Source organism: Hippoglossus hippoglossus, chromosome 16 (genome assembly GCF_009819705.1).
Source record: "Hippoglossus hippoglossus isolate fHipHip1 chromosome 16, fHipHip1.pri, whole genome shotgun sequence".
Lineage (NCBI taxonomy): Eukaryota > Metazoa > Chordata > Actinopteri > Pleuronectiformes > Pleuronectidae > Hippoglossus > Hippoglossus hippoglossus.
In genome coordinates, this window is record NC_047166.1 from 24617533 (window position 1) to 24633523 (window position 15991).

At 41.5% G+C, this 15991-nt stretch overlaps 1 protein-coding gene across 4 annotated transcripts in view; it reads right to left on the bottom strand.

Annotated features, from left to right (window-relative positions):
* LOC117777394 (furin-like protease kpc-1) overlaps positions 1–15991 on the bottom strand; it is a 171003-nt gene that overhangs the window by 70457 nt on the left and 84555 nt on the right. For all 4 annotated transcript variants that reach the window (XM_034612152.1, XM_034612151.1, XM_034612154.1 and 1 more), the window contains exons 7-9: positions 2910–2947; positions 2025–2104; positions 458–546 (exon numbers count right to left, since the gene is read on the bottom strand). In XM_034612152.1, coding sequence (XP_034468043.1) covers positions 458–546; positions 2025–2104; positions 2910–2947 — 207 coding nt within the window. The remainder of the gene's footprint in view (positions 1–457; positions 547–2024; positions 2105–2909; positions 2948–15991) is intronic.

Genomic DNA, 15991 nt, shown 5'->3' on the forward strand with positions numbered 1-15991 from the left:
CCAAAATTACAATAAACACAAGTAATCGCTTGGGCTCCTGCTAAAAAAGGTCAGAGCAGCTTGATCGCAGCCAGTCACTATGTAGTATGTCATAGCCAGACAAATTATAATACAGCTACTATATATATATAGACAAAGCACAATATCTGTATGTGTTTATGAATGACATACTAATTTAAATGTAAAGCAATATTTCTCATCGCCTGCAACTAAAACTCTTGAATACTTAGTCTCTGCTGTAATATTCCCCCACAGACAAAACTATCAACGACTTTGAGGCTCGAACGGAGTTGCACACTGAATGCAAACAACACATATAACAAATTTATTCAATGGATTTTTAGTGTATTATCATAAATGCTGTCTAGTTTAAAAGAAGGGATTAGTTCGCTCTACAATGATTTTTTTGTATAGCATGCCGCACACTGTCTCTATTAGGCTGTGTTGTTTGCCTCACCTCCAATCCTGGCATTGAAGGCAATGCCCACACCGCAGTAGGAGTTGTTGGCCTCCATGGCAACCTCCCCTGCACACCGGGTGCCGTGACTAAAACAGAGAGGAAATAAGAGGTTGGCCACATACTGAGACAGATGAGACACACACTACATCCCAAATTTAGGACCGGTAAGAACTAACACATGAAGAAACATGAACACAAACTCAAACACATCTATCCATCCATTAACTACACAGGTTACCCTTTGAAGTTCGTGAGGGGAGCTTGAGCCAATCAGGTGACATTGGGCGACAGGACAGGACAGGCCGCCAGCGAATGGCAGGGCCAACACGAAGAGAATTTTCCCACTCACATTCACACCTACGGACCATTTAGAATCTCCTATAACTTAACCTTATCTGCATGTGTTTTTGCTGTGGAAGGAAGTTGGAGTAGCCATAGAAAACCCAGACACGAGGTTAAGCTGGAATTTGAACGGGAAACTCAGCACCATGCCGACCCGAACTCAAACCAAAAACACCATTCTACTGCTGAATGCCTGTTCGTACGCAGCACTGAAAACATACAAAAGGTTAAAAAAGCGGTGTGTTGTAGCATAGGACTCAAACATTAGTAATTTTCAGATAGAAGTAGACTAAAGCCATTCTATTCAGTGCTCTTAAATGTCACAATTCTTTCTTACATATTTTATTAGCTGTAGCTAGCTGGCTAACTAAGCTAATGTTAGATCAAAGTCCTTAAATTCAAGTCGTACACCTCCAGGCAGTTATGGGCAAATAAGGTGGGCTCCTATCTAAATAAATAAACCACAACTGCACTTTCAGTCTTCATCCAGAAATAAATAAATAAAAAATATCCATGCATACGATCACCACTCAAATATGATAAAATCACTTGAAAAGTTCGGTGACTTTGATCCAAAATTAGGGTTGAAATACTTTTTTTTTTCTAGGTTTTACTTCAGCTTTAAATTCAGCAGCAACACAATTGGCTTGATATGCTTCTTTTCTGCTGTTATACAGCAGATGATTGTCTCACTGGCGGAAGGGGCAGGATATGTGTCACACAACCTCCATCTTGGCAATATGTACTTCATTATTCAGGATTATTTAAGGTGTGTGTCTGTCTTATGATGTCTCTGGTTAGCAGAAAATGCATATCAGTTTTTTTGTGTTGCCAGCTCATTCATTAGAGAACAAGAACCCATAAAAGGACATTTAAAAAATGCATCTTCACCACTTCATGATATTGATGACAAAGCATTGCTCATTGTACAACAATGTGAAACTACTTCTTTCTATATCCAGCTTAGTAACTTTAGACAAGAAAGACAGTGGGTAGAGTCATGATTTATTGATATTTCAAAATAATACATCATTTTAAACTTTTAGAATGGCTTTTTTAATGACATCTAACTGGTTGTTTGGTGTTTAATCCATTCCTTACCCTGTTACTCTTGTTATTTGTTTACTGGACATGCTAAATATATATGGGTCCACTGATTAAATCTCCCAAAGAAAGAAGCAGAAAGACAGAAAGAAGCAGAAAGACAGACAACAGTAATTACCTGTTCTCCTCATCTCTGACAGGCATGGGATCGTGAGATGGACCGTGTGAGGCACACAGGTCACAACTGGCGAGGGCCTCCTATAAAGCCAGACAGAAAATGAATGAAGCTCTATGTAAGACAACGTAACTCTCAAAACAAGATGCAAATGGCACAACAGAGTCTAATGAAAAACTATCGATCGTGACACTTGAATTACAGTAGTCTGTCATCATATTTCTTGTGACTGACGGCAATCACTGTCACTGAGGAGATGCCCGCTTCTGTGTGCCCGTGTGGTTTATGTGTGTGCATCATAAAAGAGAGCATGTTTGAATGACTTGTTTCTCGGTGTATAGGAATAACAGCAGGAGGATGTCTTGGCACCAAACTGAACAAGAGCAATTATGTCTCTCTCTCTCTCTCTCTCTCCAGCCAGGCTTATCCATGCCAGACAATCTGCTCTGACAAAGTACAAGTTGGCCTGCGTGCTTCAACCCGCCGATAGGATTATAAATGACAAGGCAGGAGCAAACATCACTGCCACTCCACATATGCTGTATGGATGGCCAGTGGAACAACAGCCTAACAGAATAAAATAGCTTCATAATTATATGAAACTTATTGTTCAAGGTTTTTAATGTAATGGAGAAGTTGGGCAGTTAAGGAGAAGGTCAATACAAAGATTTTTCTCCAGTGAAAATCCACTTGTTTTTGGAGCCAAGTGGCACTGGTGACTGAGTATAATCTTGTGAAAAGGACAACTGAATTATAAATTGCATTGCCCCATCTCTGTGATCTACTTGAGATAACTGGAATGATGATATTTTACAAGCTATAGCATGTTTTGGTAAAGATGAGTTACTTTTCTAAAATCGAATCTTAAGACATTTAAAGTTTACTTACAAAGTTTCTCTTCAGGTCTTTATTTGTGTGATCCACACCTGGAAACAAAAGAAAGATAAGTAGAAGTTACAATCTTATATTAAAAAAAAATCGAAATGATTTGTTCAGTTCAGATTTTAAAAGGAGAATATTTTCGACGCAAGGCAGCATAAAATCATCACACAATACAAATACATAATTCAAGACTTGATCAGTGCTATGATAGTTTGACGTCAAAAATCCTATCCTTGGATTTAGCCCATAGGCTCATGTCAAACAGACATTTTAGGTAAAGAACAAAACCCGATGGGAGCGATTAGAGGACAAATGTTGCTTTGACAGAGTTTACACTGAACGTGTGACATTAACAAGTGAGGAATCCACAACCTGTGGGACAACAGTAAAATTAAGCTCAAAACTGTGCAACACTTGGTCTAATTGTAGGGTAATTACCTCTGCCAAGGAAGTTATGTTTTCATTTGAATTTGTTTGTTTGTTAGCTAGTGAGCAGGGTTACGCAAAAAAAATACTCGATTCCCGATTTCCATGAAATGTTGTGAAGAAAGAAGAGTTTTTTTTACGAGTTAGCCTTGTTGAAGGTATCCTTTCTCCACCCCCCTTTTAGTTGTATAATACAAGCAGAGAAAAATAAATAATTAAAGTCTTGAATAAGTTTCTGCACAATATAGGCTCGGAGCTTTCAATGGTTGAGTCTAAGTGTGTGTAGGAGTAACCCAGAAATCAGTTTCTCAACTTTTATATTTTTGGTGCAGTAAAACGGTGCATGTTCAGACATGTCTAAATGCTCACTGTTTCCTTTTTTCCGTGTCTCTGATAGCAGGGTCATTTCATGTCATTTGAACTTAGAGTGTAGAGGACAGGTTATTAAAATTTAGAATTTTGAGTGCCATACTAATAGGTGTAATTAGTTTGCCAAAATGTAATGGAGTCTAGTTTTTAGTTCGTTTTGTCGAGATCCAGCATTTTGCAGTGTGAGATATTGCACATGAATGATGGATGAGTGAAGGAACAAATGGGCACGGAATAACATCTGGGCCCCAAATTTTCATTCCATTTATTCTGCCACTCTTTCCATTTCTTATTCTTTCCGTCGCTCTACACCTCTTCCTGCATCTTTTTATCGTCCTCTCTTTCCACATCACTTGCCTCTCTTTCCTTTGCCCCCTCCCGATCCTCCCCCCTGCCCTCACCCCACCAACCACCACCTCCTCCTCCTCCATCTCTGCCTGCTGCATCAGGGCTCCTGTGGTCTCAGCGAGAGACAAACGAATGAGGGCCCCAGGAGGGCCGCTCCTGCTCTGCCTCACATCACTCATTCACTCACTCTCTCTCTCAATCACACACACACACACACACACACACACACACACACACACACACACACACACACACACACACACACACACACACACACACACACGCACACACACACACACACACAGGACCTGCCAGCCTTTGTCCCATGCAGGCAGTGCCTCCGTGTTGTCATGGTAACCTGAAGTCGGTTTCACTGTTAAGGCCTGATTGTGTTGCGCTCAGGCGGGATGGATCCCTGACTGGGTGAAGCCTCATTGGAGCCTGACATGCCATGCCATGCTGTGCCATGGCAGGGCAGGTCAACCTGCTACGTCCTCTACATAACCATTGATTCTTTATTCTCTCCTCACCCACCACTTTGAACACACCTCTCCCTAATCAACAAGGTTTCAGATTTCTGCAGGTCTCTGCAGCCATCACATGTGGGCAATTTCTCTTTGCTCTTGTTTATTTTTACAAATAAATGTTTTTCTAATATGTGTTTCTCTGTGTATTTTTAACCCAGTCAAGTCACTAAGCGGTTTTACAACTGTTGTCATTGTCAGAAACATTGTTTCTTAATGAAAGGCTCGACACAATAAGCTACTTTCGAACATGAACTCCAGAAAAATTCCAGATACTTGTTTCCGGACTTTCTCCTGAATTTGCCTTTCACAGATGAGAGAATGCAGAAGACATGTTCCCAACAACACAGTGTTCAGGCGAGGGCTGGCGCATCATGCAGGACATGACGTATAAATTCCGCTGTGGAGATCCCATGTTGTTGTTTACTGTACATAGACACCGACGTTGGTCTGTATCACCAAAACCTCTCAAATCTCATCAACTTTCCAAGTTCACATTTTCACTGGTCTCATATACATGTAAAGCAACTTTTTTTAATCAAGACATATTTTGAATCTTCTGTTTAGCGTCCGTCATGTGTAAGAAACGTTATCAACATGCCTACTTGCTCTTGAAGAATCCTCCACAGAATATCCTGCTGTATTCTCATTTGAGCTCACTCTGACATTATCACTCACTCAGTTTTTACTTGGGCGCTGGCCAGAGAAACTCTGACTCAGAGGTTTGTGTTCACATATAATCCCTCCAGGTAATTTCAGAAGATTAAACCCGGTGTTCAGTCCATGTCTGAAAGTAGTTTTAATGACAAATGGTTTCACCAGTCGCATCGTTTCACCTGCAAGAAATTAGCTTTAAGATTAACGCCGTGCTAACATCACACCCAAGGACACAGCCAATTGTGTTTGTTGGAAAGCAAAGCCACAAAGCAAAGTGAGCAAAAGCAAACATTAACAATGAATCTGAAAAACTCCCCTGAGCTACAGTTCAGAGTTAAGGCTACAATGTGCATGAGACTCTAAATAAAACCATCCCACTCTTCCCGTGCTTCCACCTTCCTTCTCTGTTCCGCTCCACCCAGCCCTTCACTTACATTCTTGCCATCTAATCTGATTGGTTAGATGGACGAGGCCCTTTCAAAGACTTCAGAAGGGAACATATCTCTGCACTGCTGCCAGGCTCTTCAATGAGTCCGGGTCGCAGAAGCCTTTAACAGCAAACCTCCCCGCCCTGCTTTGAAGCACATTTCAAATAAAAACATATGAATAGAGTTATATGCTGTACCTGCAACTGGTGTGTGAGAACAAATGTGGAAAATGTAGCACCAGTTGACAGTTGAGTATTTTTTTCTCATAAAGAATCAAAAAGTTGTGTTGTTTGATAGATTTCTAACTTCTCAAGGGAACAAGAGGAAGAGCTCTGTGGCCAACTTTCCTCCTAGTCTGAGCCAAGTTGGATTTCCACACTGAACACAAGGCCAAGCGAGCTTGCTGAGCAACTTTGTGTACTCTGATTTATGTCTGTGTATGATGTGTGAAGTGATGCTGCACAATGATCCCACATAATGACATTATTAGGATTTTCATATGTCATTTAAGTTTTAAAATGTCAAATATCTTCCTAAAATGATGCAGTGGTTTGTATTTTTAGTTCTTGAAATTCATCAGTAGTGAAATCAGAAATCATCCTCTGCTCCAACACACGTCTCCTGCTCCAGTGTCCAATGCTAAGAATCTCTAAGCATCCTGTTGATGCAGAGGCTCACTGCTGTTAAGTGAAAAGAATTGCTTTTCTGCAGGAGGCAACAGAGCCTGCTTCATTAAGAGTTCATCATTGTTTTAACTCAATTATAATAAAGATGTCTTAGTGTGCAGTCATGTGTGTTCTTGTTTCTTTAGATGGAGAAATCTTTAAGAGTTAGTGTCAAGCTGCTCAGATGGGAACAGTAAAAAGGAAAGGAAGACAAAGTGAGGGACAGCGATAGAGAAAGGACGACTGGAATTATAAAAATCCGCAACGAAAACCCCCCTCACACTCTGTTACTGTTGTCACTCACATACCTTCCACCACTAGCAAGGCTGATGGTGCATTGGCAATGACTGTGGTAAAACTCAAGGCAAGCACATTCATATCCAGTGGCAGCCAAATGCAGCCCAAAGCCAAAGCAGAAGCAAACATGAAATCACAGGCAACAAAATAATCTGTTGCTTTTAAGTTCAGTTGTGAGCATGGTCAGATTTGGACAGTGCCAATATCATCAGAGAGGTGTTTCAAATAAGTCGACCAAGCAGTGACAATGTGCAGCTTCTAAAGCCTCTTTTCCACTGGTAAAACATGACACTAACAGCCACTGACATCTGATTTTTGTCTGCGATGGGAATGGATAACACCGGCATTCACTCCTGGGCTGTGGTATGTGATATAGTCTTTACTCTATACTTTTTTCTTTTTTTTTTTGAAAGCAGCCCATCCAGCACAGCGTTGTGTGTTACGAACAGTGACACTACTCTTACAGGTTTAGTTCACCCAACAATGGACCAATAGTATTTGAACAGGGTCACATAATTTCTGATGCTGATTTGCATCAATACTGGCAAACAGACTTTGAGGCGACGCAACTATGATGATGCATTTTGAGTCAACTCAGTCGTCTATGGGTAGTCTTTGTAAACTCTCACTCGGATCAGTTGACTTGCAACAGACAGTGCAGGCCAGAGTGTTACACCATTATAAAACATTATTTGTCATTGGGCAGTTTGCAAATATTACTTTGCTGCAGTGGACACCCTAGTTCTAGTTTGTGAGCTAGAGGAGGAGATGAGGATGGGGGCTGGGACATTTTGACCTCAGGTCTCTCCACTAAAAGGTAGGGGAAATGGAATTAAGATTTGCAATATTTTCAATACAATCACCTGAGTTTTGCATTTATTACGCAAATTTCAATAATAACATTGCATGCAGAAGTAGATCATGTTTTTGTTATGGAAAATCTATGACAGAAAGGGGCTAATTGTACTCCACAAGTCATGATGTTCTGTTTTAAAGCCACTGTCCTACGTGGGGGACAGGGTAGTGCCCAAAGGCCCAAAGCAGTTTAACAACAAAACAGTTTGAACATTGTCAAAAGCTATGATGAAATCTAAAAATATCGGAAAATACATTTTGCCTGAGTCGCTGTTCCTTTCAGTTCAATGAAGGGGTGTAGTCCTGATACATTTTTTATAATTACATTATTTAAAGTAAATAAAGATGTTGGTTGACAATCTTTTCATTTGAGGGGTGTGATATAGGTTGTGGTTATTTAACATCCCTGCCAACATATTGAAGATGTCTGGTTTGCGTGTATGTGAACATGAATGTGCTTGTATATGTTTCTCTGAAGCAAAAGAGGTGGGTGTTTGAATCGGCACTGGCACGTGCACAGCATTAGCGCATGTATGCTCTGAGCTGCTGTGTCACACAGGTCAATTTGAGCGTCAAAATACTGCACCCTTGAGTACTTGCAAAAATACATTCAGTCAGGTGTATTCACTCAGGTTGCACCATACTGCCACAAATACAGCCATAAACACACTCCAACACAGTCCAAGGTCTTCTGAGTGTGAAAGTAGAAAGCCACGTCCCACAGTTAGATGGAACACTGTAGGTGGTGGAGCCAATGCAAAACCTTCCATGAATACAAATGCTTTGAACCTGGCTGACCCAGTCTAGATTGTGATTTTGTGTGTGTGTGCGAGTGTGTGTGCGTGTGTTCGCTGCTCTGCATGCATGTCAGCATTAAGCAGCAGCAGATGCACTCTATCTCCTTGCTCCTGCAGCATTCACGCCGGTCCTCAGGGTCAAACACACACACAAATCAGACACAGAGATGTGTCGGAGGCCATTTTGAGCCGACGGTGAGTCGTGCCTGAGCCGCCTCTGAGAAAATGAACCGACATTACTTCAGAGGAGGCCCTCGCTACACCTGGGGCCCCCACGGCTGGCTCTCGCTGCCTAGCTCTCCTCTGCAGGAGTTACTGTACAAAAAAAAATAGCAAAAGTCAACAGGCTGCCTCAAAGACTGAAAGGTTTAGAAGGACTATGATATATGTGGGATGCAGTAAGCCATGTAAAACTGATGCCAATATTTCTGTAATGAAGCTGCACGTGGCGGATAATTTGTGTTTGCAAGTGTGAAAAAGAAAAGGAAGGTGTGTATGTGTGAGTAATAGAGAAATGGAGAGAGACAGGGGTATGTTTCACCACCCGCTGAGGGTGAGACTTCCTGGCCCTACACCTCCGTCTCATTAATCAGCTCGGTATTTAAGAAGGGCTGAAGTGGACACTTGCCTGTAATTAGCTGGCTTTGTCAAGGATGTGTGTGTGGGGGTTTCAAAAGTGAATGGCAAAGAGAGAGATCATGGGGAGAAGACAGATGAGTGATAGAGGGTGGAAAGTTGGATCGAAGGATGGGGAGGGAACATGGGTGATGGACAGGCTGGGGATGACAAAGAAGGGAGGACAGAATAGAAGTGAAGAGGAAGAGAAGACAAGCTGGAAGAAGAGGGGAAAAAGACTTTAGAGGCCATAACACACTGTCGTCGAATGGCACACGTCAAAATAGCCACCCCTGCTATTTTCTAGGTACAACCCCCGAACCTCCAGCGTCTGGATGTGCAATGTGCCGCCCTGTGACACTTCATGTCCCTGTCCTATTTCCAGCCTTACCACCCCTGAAAATGTCTTTTTGTTTCTCCGTTGTCCTGCTCTATGTGCGGCACTTCCTATTGGTGATGGGGTGGCACTCGGTGTGGGTCATGTGACGTGCTGCTGTGTTCAGCTCTAGGAGGAGTAAGGGGAGGTGACAAAAAATATTTTTTGAAAAGACGAGAGGAGACGGAAGGGAAATGATGGTAAGACAGAATAACAGAAGGGATGTGGGGATAGAGAAAAGGTTGATTATTAAAGTGGGACATTAGTATTCAAGCTGCACCCACTCATCCCCCCTCACCACACCCTGCTGCCCTGTCTGCCCAGTGGCTTGCTCTCCTCCTGTGATGGGCCCACAGCTGAAGCTGGGGGTGGCAGAGAAAGTGTGTGTGTGTGTGTGTGTGTGTGTGTGTGTGTGTGTGTGTGTGTGTGTGTGTGTGTGTGTGTGTGTGTGTGTGTGTGTGTGTGTGTGTGTGTGTGTGTGATAGAGAGAGACTTAGGTTTATCGCAGAACTTAAACGCTTCCTTCAGTGGAAATCTCCAGTTTAGAGAGACCTCTTTTGTTTTTCTGTAGTGAGTTGTTTTCAGTGCGCTCTCAAAAATGTATTATCTAAATTTCACCTGCAAGTTAAAACATTTTCTGTGAATCAGTGGGTATGCACGACTTGGAATTTCTTGTTATTTCTCAGACCAAATCTAAGCAGTGTCGCACACGTTTACATGCACACATAGATCCATTGAGGTGGAGCCAGCAGAAAACGAAAGGCAAGCAGTGTGATCTGTAACACTGTCTAGCACCAGAGCAGCAAAATACTGAATCATGACTTTAGCCATAGAACAATAGAACCCAACATAATTCGTCATATTTAAACAGGAAACATAAAGGCTACAACTAAAGGTTGTAATGGTTCACAAAAGTCACGGTTTGCTACACACCTCGGTTTTAAGGTCACGGTTTAGTACATTTTCAGTACAGCAAAAACAAGAAATGCAAAAAAATGGAAGTGCTTCTTTTTTCTATTTTCTTTCAAATTAAATTCTTGTTTATTGAACAGATTTTCATTCTTCAAGTCTGTAATACTGCCACTGGCTACAACCCACTAATATATTACATCTACAAAATAAAATCTTAAATCTATTATGGAGCTTGATTACTTTCAACACTCCTGCAGCAGAGTACGGGTGCATATTCACTGTGACTAAAACACAATGACATTTGTTTTTAAGAGTGTGGATCCCCGACCCAGTCAGGCTGGGTTCACAGAAAAAGAAATTGGGTTTGGTCATGTTGGCTGGGCTGTCTGCTTGATTTTTCATACTGCACCTGCCTGATGAAAACGAAGCTTATAATTACTATTTTGTTTGTATATAACTATAGGCTTTCTACGGGGCTCCTGTGTTATATTTCTTTTTCATGCAAGTGCCACAGATAAATGGGCTGAAAACTACTTTCCTTTTTTATACTTATAACCATTTATTCTGAAGCTTAAAAAATGTAAGTATTGGCACCAACGTAGAAGTTAATGGCTCGGCTCCAGTGATGTACAGTTGGCATTATTCAGCATGTCTAATACGTTGTTTATTTTTCATAAAATGAAGACCCCTCAGGGGAAAAGGAGGTGATTTTTCTCTCAGTATTTGACACATTCACTGGTGATCCCATTCATCTCCATCAGCATCACTCGACATGTCATAGTCGCAGTGTACTCTTCTCCATCTATTAAATTCCTCGCAGCTCGCTGCTGCAGTGTCTGCGTACATCTTCCTGCTAAACTACCTCCCAACTCCTCCTCTGGTCTCCTCCGCTGCTTTGCTCTCATTTGACTAATTATATTCACGGGGAACGGTGTTGACAAATTCATTTTGAAACCCATTAGTCCCGTGGCGTTGTTTAAACAATGTGCACGTTAATGTCCATTGCTTTATACCCCTGATTCACATTCTAATAGCCGCCTGATAAATCAGGTTATCTGCGACACCTTCTACACGCCGTGAAGAGCGGAAATTAGAGAATTATTAACTATCCGTGGTGTTCTGTTATGTCCGGGTGTGTTAGAAGGAAGAGGAGAGGAGATGACAGAGCCGAGGAGGGGGGAGGGAGGGAGACCCAGAGAGAGAGAGAGAGAGAGAGAGAGAGAGAGAGAGAGAGAGAGAGAGAGAGAGAGAGCAGATAAATTAAAGGGATAGGTTATGTTAAATGGAGACCGGAGGGAAAAAAGGAAAAGAAAGAGATAATAAGAAACATGAGGAGCAGCAGGACTATATAAGAGAGTAAATCTAGTCGGGACTAAGACAAACATTAAAGAAGAGTGAGAGACTGGGGGCATAACATAGAAGAACAGTGAGGGGGGAGAACAAGTAGAATATCGATTTAAGAACAGTGTACATTTAACTTTCTACTTTAAGCCTCAGTTACTTTAGATATAAACTCAATAATACATATATTACATGATCGTTTGAAAAGCTGCTCAAACCGGATGCTAAATTTGAAAATGTATCTGCGTCTTTCAACATTTGGCCAATACATCGTTTAATTTGTGTTTAGAGCCAGCTCATGTTGTCTGTACTTCAGTCTTTCATTTGACGGCTATAATGTAGCTTTTAAATATCCAGCTGCACATTCACAGACACAAGCCTCTGTGGATGCAGTTATATGACTGTGAGCTACTGACTCACTAGGCTCCAAACCTAAGATCTTCCAAACAACGCCAGTAGTACCTAAATCAAGGCTGGTAACAGGATTGGGCCCTGAGGCACTGGCACTCCTTGCCTGAGGAGAGTAGGCTATACTCAGCAGCGCTTTACCTGTTTTCAAATCATTGCTTAAGACATATTTTTATAAGAAAACCCTGTTACCCTGATTTTTTATTGGTTGTAATGGATGTTGTTTGTTTTTTATATTTTTTTTTTACGTTATGTTTTTCGTATTTTCGTTTTGTCTTGTTTCCTTGTGTGTTGTATTATTCCAATGTATTTTGTAAAGCACTTTATAACCTTGTTTTAAGTGTATTATTGTTTTTATTATTAATAATCTGACTTCACTAATATGTCTGTTATAATTGATTAACATGTGACATTTTTCCTTTAAGTGGGCCTGTCCAAACATAGTGTGTTAAAGGTAACATTCACATGTTTAACTAAGATGCTACGGCGGTGTTCCTAAAATCAATATTCTCTCACAGTTTTCACTCTAAAAATGTATCACACAGAAAAACACCACTCATCAGTTTTCAGGTAGGAGTGAGACAAATACAATTGGTTCCAGAAAGGGTGCTTTGAGTTATCAGAGCTGGTTTATTTGAGATTTTTACAATGTTGGAAAGTTATGGCAAAGTCAAACATTTTATCTCTCAGACCACAGCTATGGTAAATGTTAAGGTTTTGTGTTCACATCACAAAGTAATATATCTCAGACATGTATGGTGACTATATGTATGGCGTGATTTTTTTTTCATGCCTCTGCACTGTTTTGTTGGTGCCCTTTGCGTTGGACAGCCAAGTGTCAACACAGTATTGTCATTGAAAAAAAAAAGGGAGCTGCACTTATAAACTTGGTGCTGATATCGCTCTCATACACTCAAATTTAAAAGAGAATTTGTGATTTATACTTCTTTCAAGACCTTTAACGTTGTGGAAGAGAAATCTTAAAGAAATTAGAATGAATTACATCAGGAGCATTGTACAGTCCATCATTAACCCGATGCATACATTGTTTTTGTTTTATTATGAGCTGATGTGGTTCTCTAGAGACTGCTTTCCAACTGGACTGACTTTTTTAGGAAACTTAAAAGTCCTTGTTGTCCAGATATGAAAATCTGCCTGACCCTAATATTACTTCTAGTGACCAAGATGTGTTATCTGCTTCATCCCATATGGTGAAATACTGAGATGTTTCTATTGTACTTCAAGCTTTTTGGTTTGACTGTTTTTGTGCAAGTTGGATCAAGACTCTTCTCTGTTTATAGATCTGTGTTTACGTAGCAGATTCTTCTATTCACCACTGTGAACACCAAATTGAAATTCAGCAATCTTATCAAACATCAATGCAGAAGAAAACTGCACACCATCAAAACACATGTGTCGTTACCTGCACTCGTATTCCTTCTCCTTATTGGATATATATTGATGTAAACCATCTCAAAATGTTCACTTCTCCTCTACCTCCATCTTTACCTTCTCCTCATTTCTCCACCCCATCAACAACCTAATCCTGGCTGCTTCTCTTACCCTTCCTCCTCTTTCCTCTGTGCTTCCCCCCCTCCTCCTCCCATCACCCGCTGAACAGGAACAGAGTCTGATGGTGTCAGTAGCCCTGCCTGTTGGAGAGAGTGAATTAGACACACACGCCTGATTAGCTGCTTGTTTACCCACCAGCACCACTACGGTTTTGATCACGGGGCTTCAAGATCAACACCAGAGGATCATCTCCTCACACACATACACACACACAAACCCACTATCTTGACCACTGCTTCTCTGTGTGTGTGTGTTTGTATGTGGTGTGTGTGCCATCCTGTCCCCGTTGAGTCGCCCACCATGGCAAAGGGCTCTTAATTAAGAGGAGTGTGTGTGTGTGTGTGTGTGTGTGTGTGTGTGTGTGTGTGTGTGTGTGTGTGTGTGTGTGTGTGTGTGTGTGTGTGTGTGTGTGTGTGTGTGTGTGTTCTGGGGTGGAGCAGCTGGCAGGAGGTACGGGGGCCAGAGAACATCTGCAGGAGGCCACAACGCAGCACGCCTGCACACACACACACACACACACACACACACACACAAACACACTTGCAAGTCAATATGAACACACTTAAACACACGCACCATCGCCATTTGGCAACTCAACTCACACCCCTGAGAACATAGTAACATACACTTGCATGCACACATACAGACCCGTTGAACACTACCATCACCACTGCTGATGTACCAGTGGGACTGTCACCATGGCAACCCAGGACTGGCCATGTCACCCTGATTTAGTGAGATGGGTGACAGCAAGAGAGAGTGAGAGATAGGCAGGCGATAAAAAGAGCAAAAGACAAAGACGGTGAGTGAGGGGCATTAAATACCCTCCACAATGCTCCGCTTCAGTCTTCTTTTGAAACAAAGGGGTAAAGAGAGAGCGAGAGAGATAGCGAGAGAGAGAGAAAGAGGGCGAGAGAGAGAGAGAGAATCCAAAGGCGTCTCATCCACCAAGCAGCTCTGGATGTGAGGAGGTCAGGAGCTTAGAGGACTTCAGACGCACCACAGGGCCCTCAGAAGTCAGTCTCCTTTTTCAGTAAGTCAGAAGGAGAAGTATAGCTGTGTAACACACACACACACACACACACACACACACACACACACACACACACACACACACACACACACACACACACACACACACACACACACACACACACACAATGTCATCATGTTGATAGAAAGTGGAAAGGTAGAGAGGAGGAGGGGGATTTTGTCCTTGCTACGGGGCAAAGGCTACAGCTGAGGGTAAAGGATTAAAGGATCATATCAGCCTCGAGAGTTTTCTTTATCTCCTGCTGTTATGTGTGTCAGCCCATATAAGGACTTTACTTTAACATCAAGTGTTTTGCTTTGCTTTTCACCCCCCATGACATTGTATGTCTTCTGTTTTAATAGTAATGCATGATTGCAACATTACAGTAAATTAAAAGTATTTCTGCAGTTACCTAAACAGGACCATGACAGAGTGTGATTTCAACCAATTGCTTCCTGCACATTTTCTCTTAGATCTGTGCATACATGCACAGACAACATATATATTTTTTTACATGTGGATTTGGTGGTGATGTATGAAAACAGATATTGGGAATAAATCTATAATGGCTGATGGTTTGAATTATTGCTAGTTCTGTTTATTTGATGTGTTTCAATGTGCCCGAGGTTCTCCGCTGTACCACAAACTGCCTCTCGGAGGACATTAAAGATTTTCTCAGTCCTAAGTCGAAGTCTTAATAATATTGTACATGAATCATTTGAATTATATGTCATTCAAGCTGCCACTCCACTGGAGAGAAGAAAAAATTGCGACAGATGAAAACATCAGATCTGGATGGAGTGATGTGGAGACCGTAACCTTCTTCAAATTAATACTTGAATCATACATGAATGCCACATTTCCATCACCTTCTCTGCATCACATTTTCCATCGTTTGAGATCTGACTGGAACTCTCTTAATTACATCATCTCCCTCTTTTTTCTGCAAAGACGGATGTGACTCAGGTGAGCTCCAGTCCCCTGCTGCCACACTTCAAATATTTCTATTAAACACACTTGAGTTCTCCTTCTTCCTAATATTTAGTTAAAATTTTGAGGACTACAGATAAAGACAATAACACTAGTGATCACTTGTGAAAGGCTTTCTTCATTGTGGAAAAATAATCTCTAACATACGTGACCGCCATGCGTTATCCTGAAAAATGATGTGAGATGCAGACTACCAATCATCAAGTCCATGGCCTCATTTGTTAGCAGTAATTGCACCAGGGTATAACTATTAATGTAATAATGATGTTTAAACATGGGACACTGAGCACCTTTAAGTCATCCTCTGTTTGTGTTTTGCTATAATATTCCATCCCTGTGTTACATAACAAAGGGATGAGCTTATTAGTAGCTGAAGCTGATTTGTTAGAGGGAAAAGCCAGGGTGTAAAAATAATAGAACACACTAGCTGCTGCTTTTAAAGGCATTCGGTGGTTTAAGGTGAATATGTCTGGTT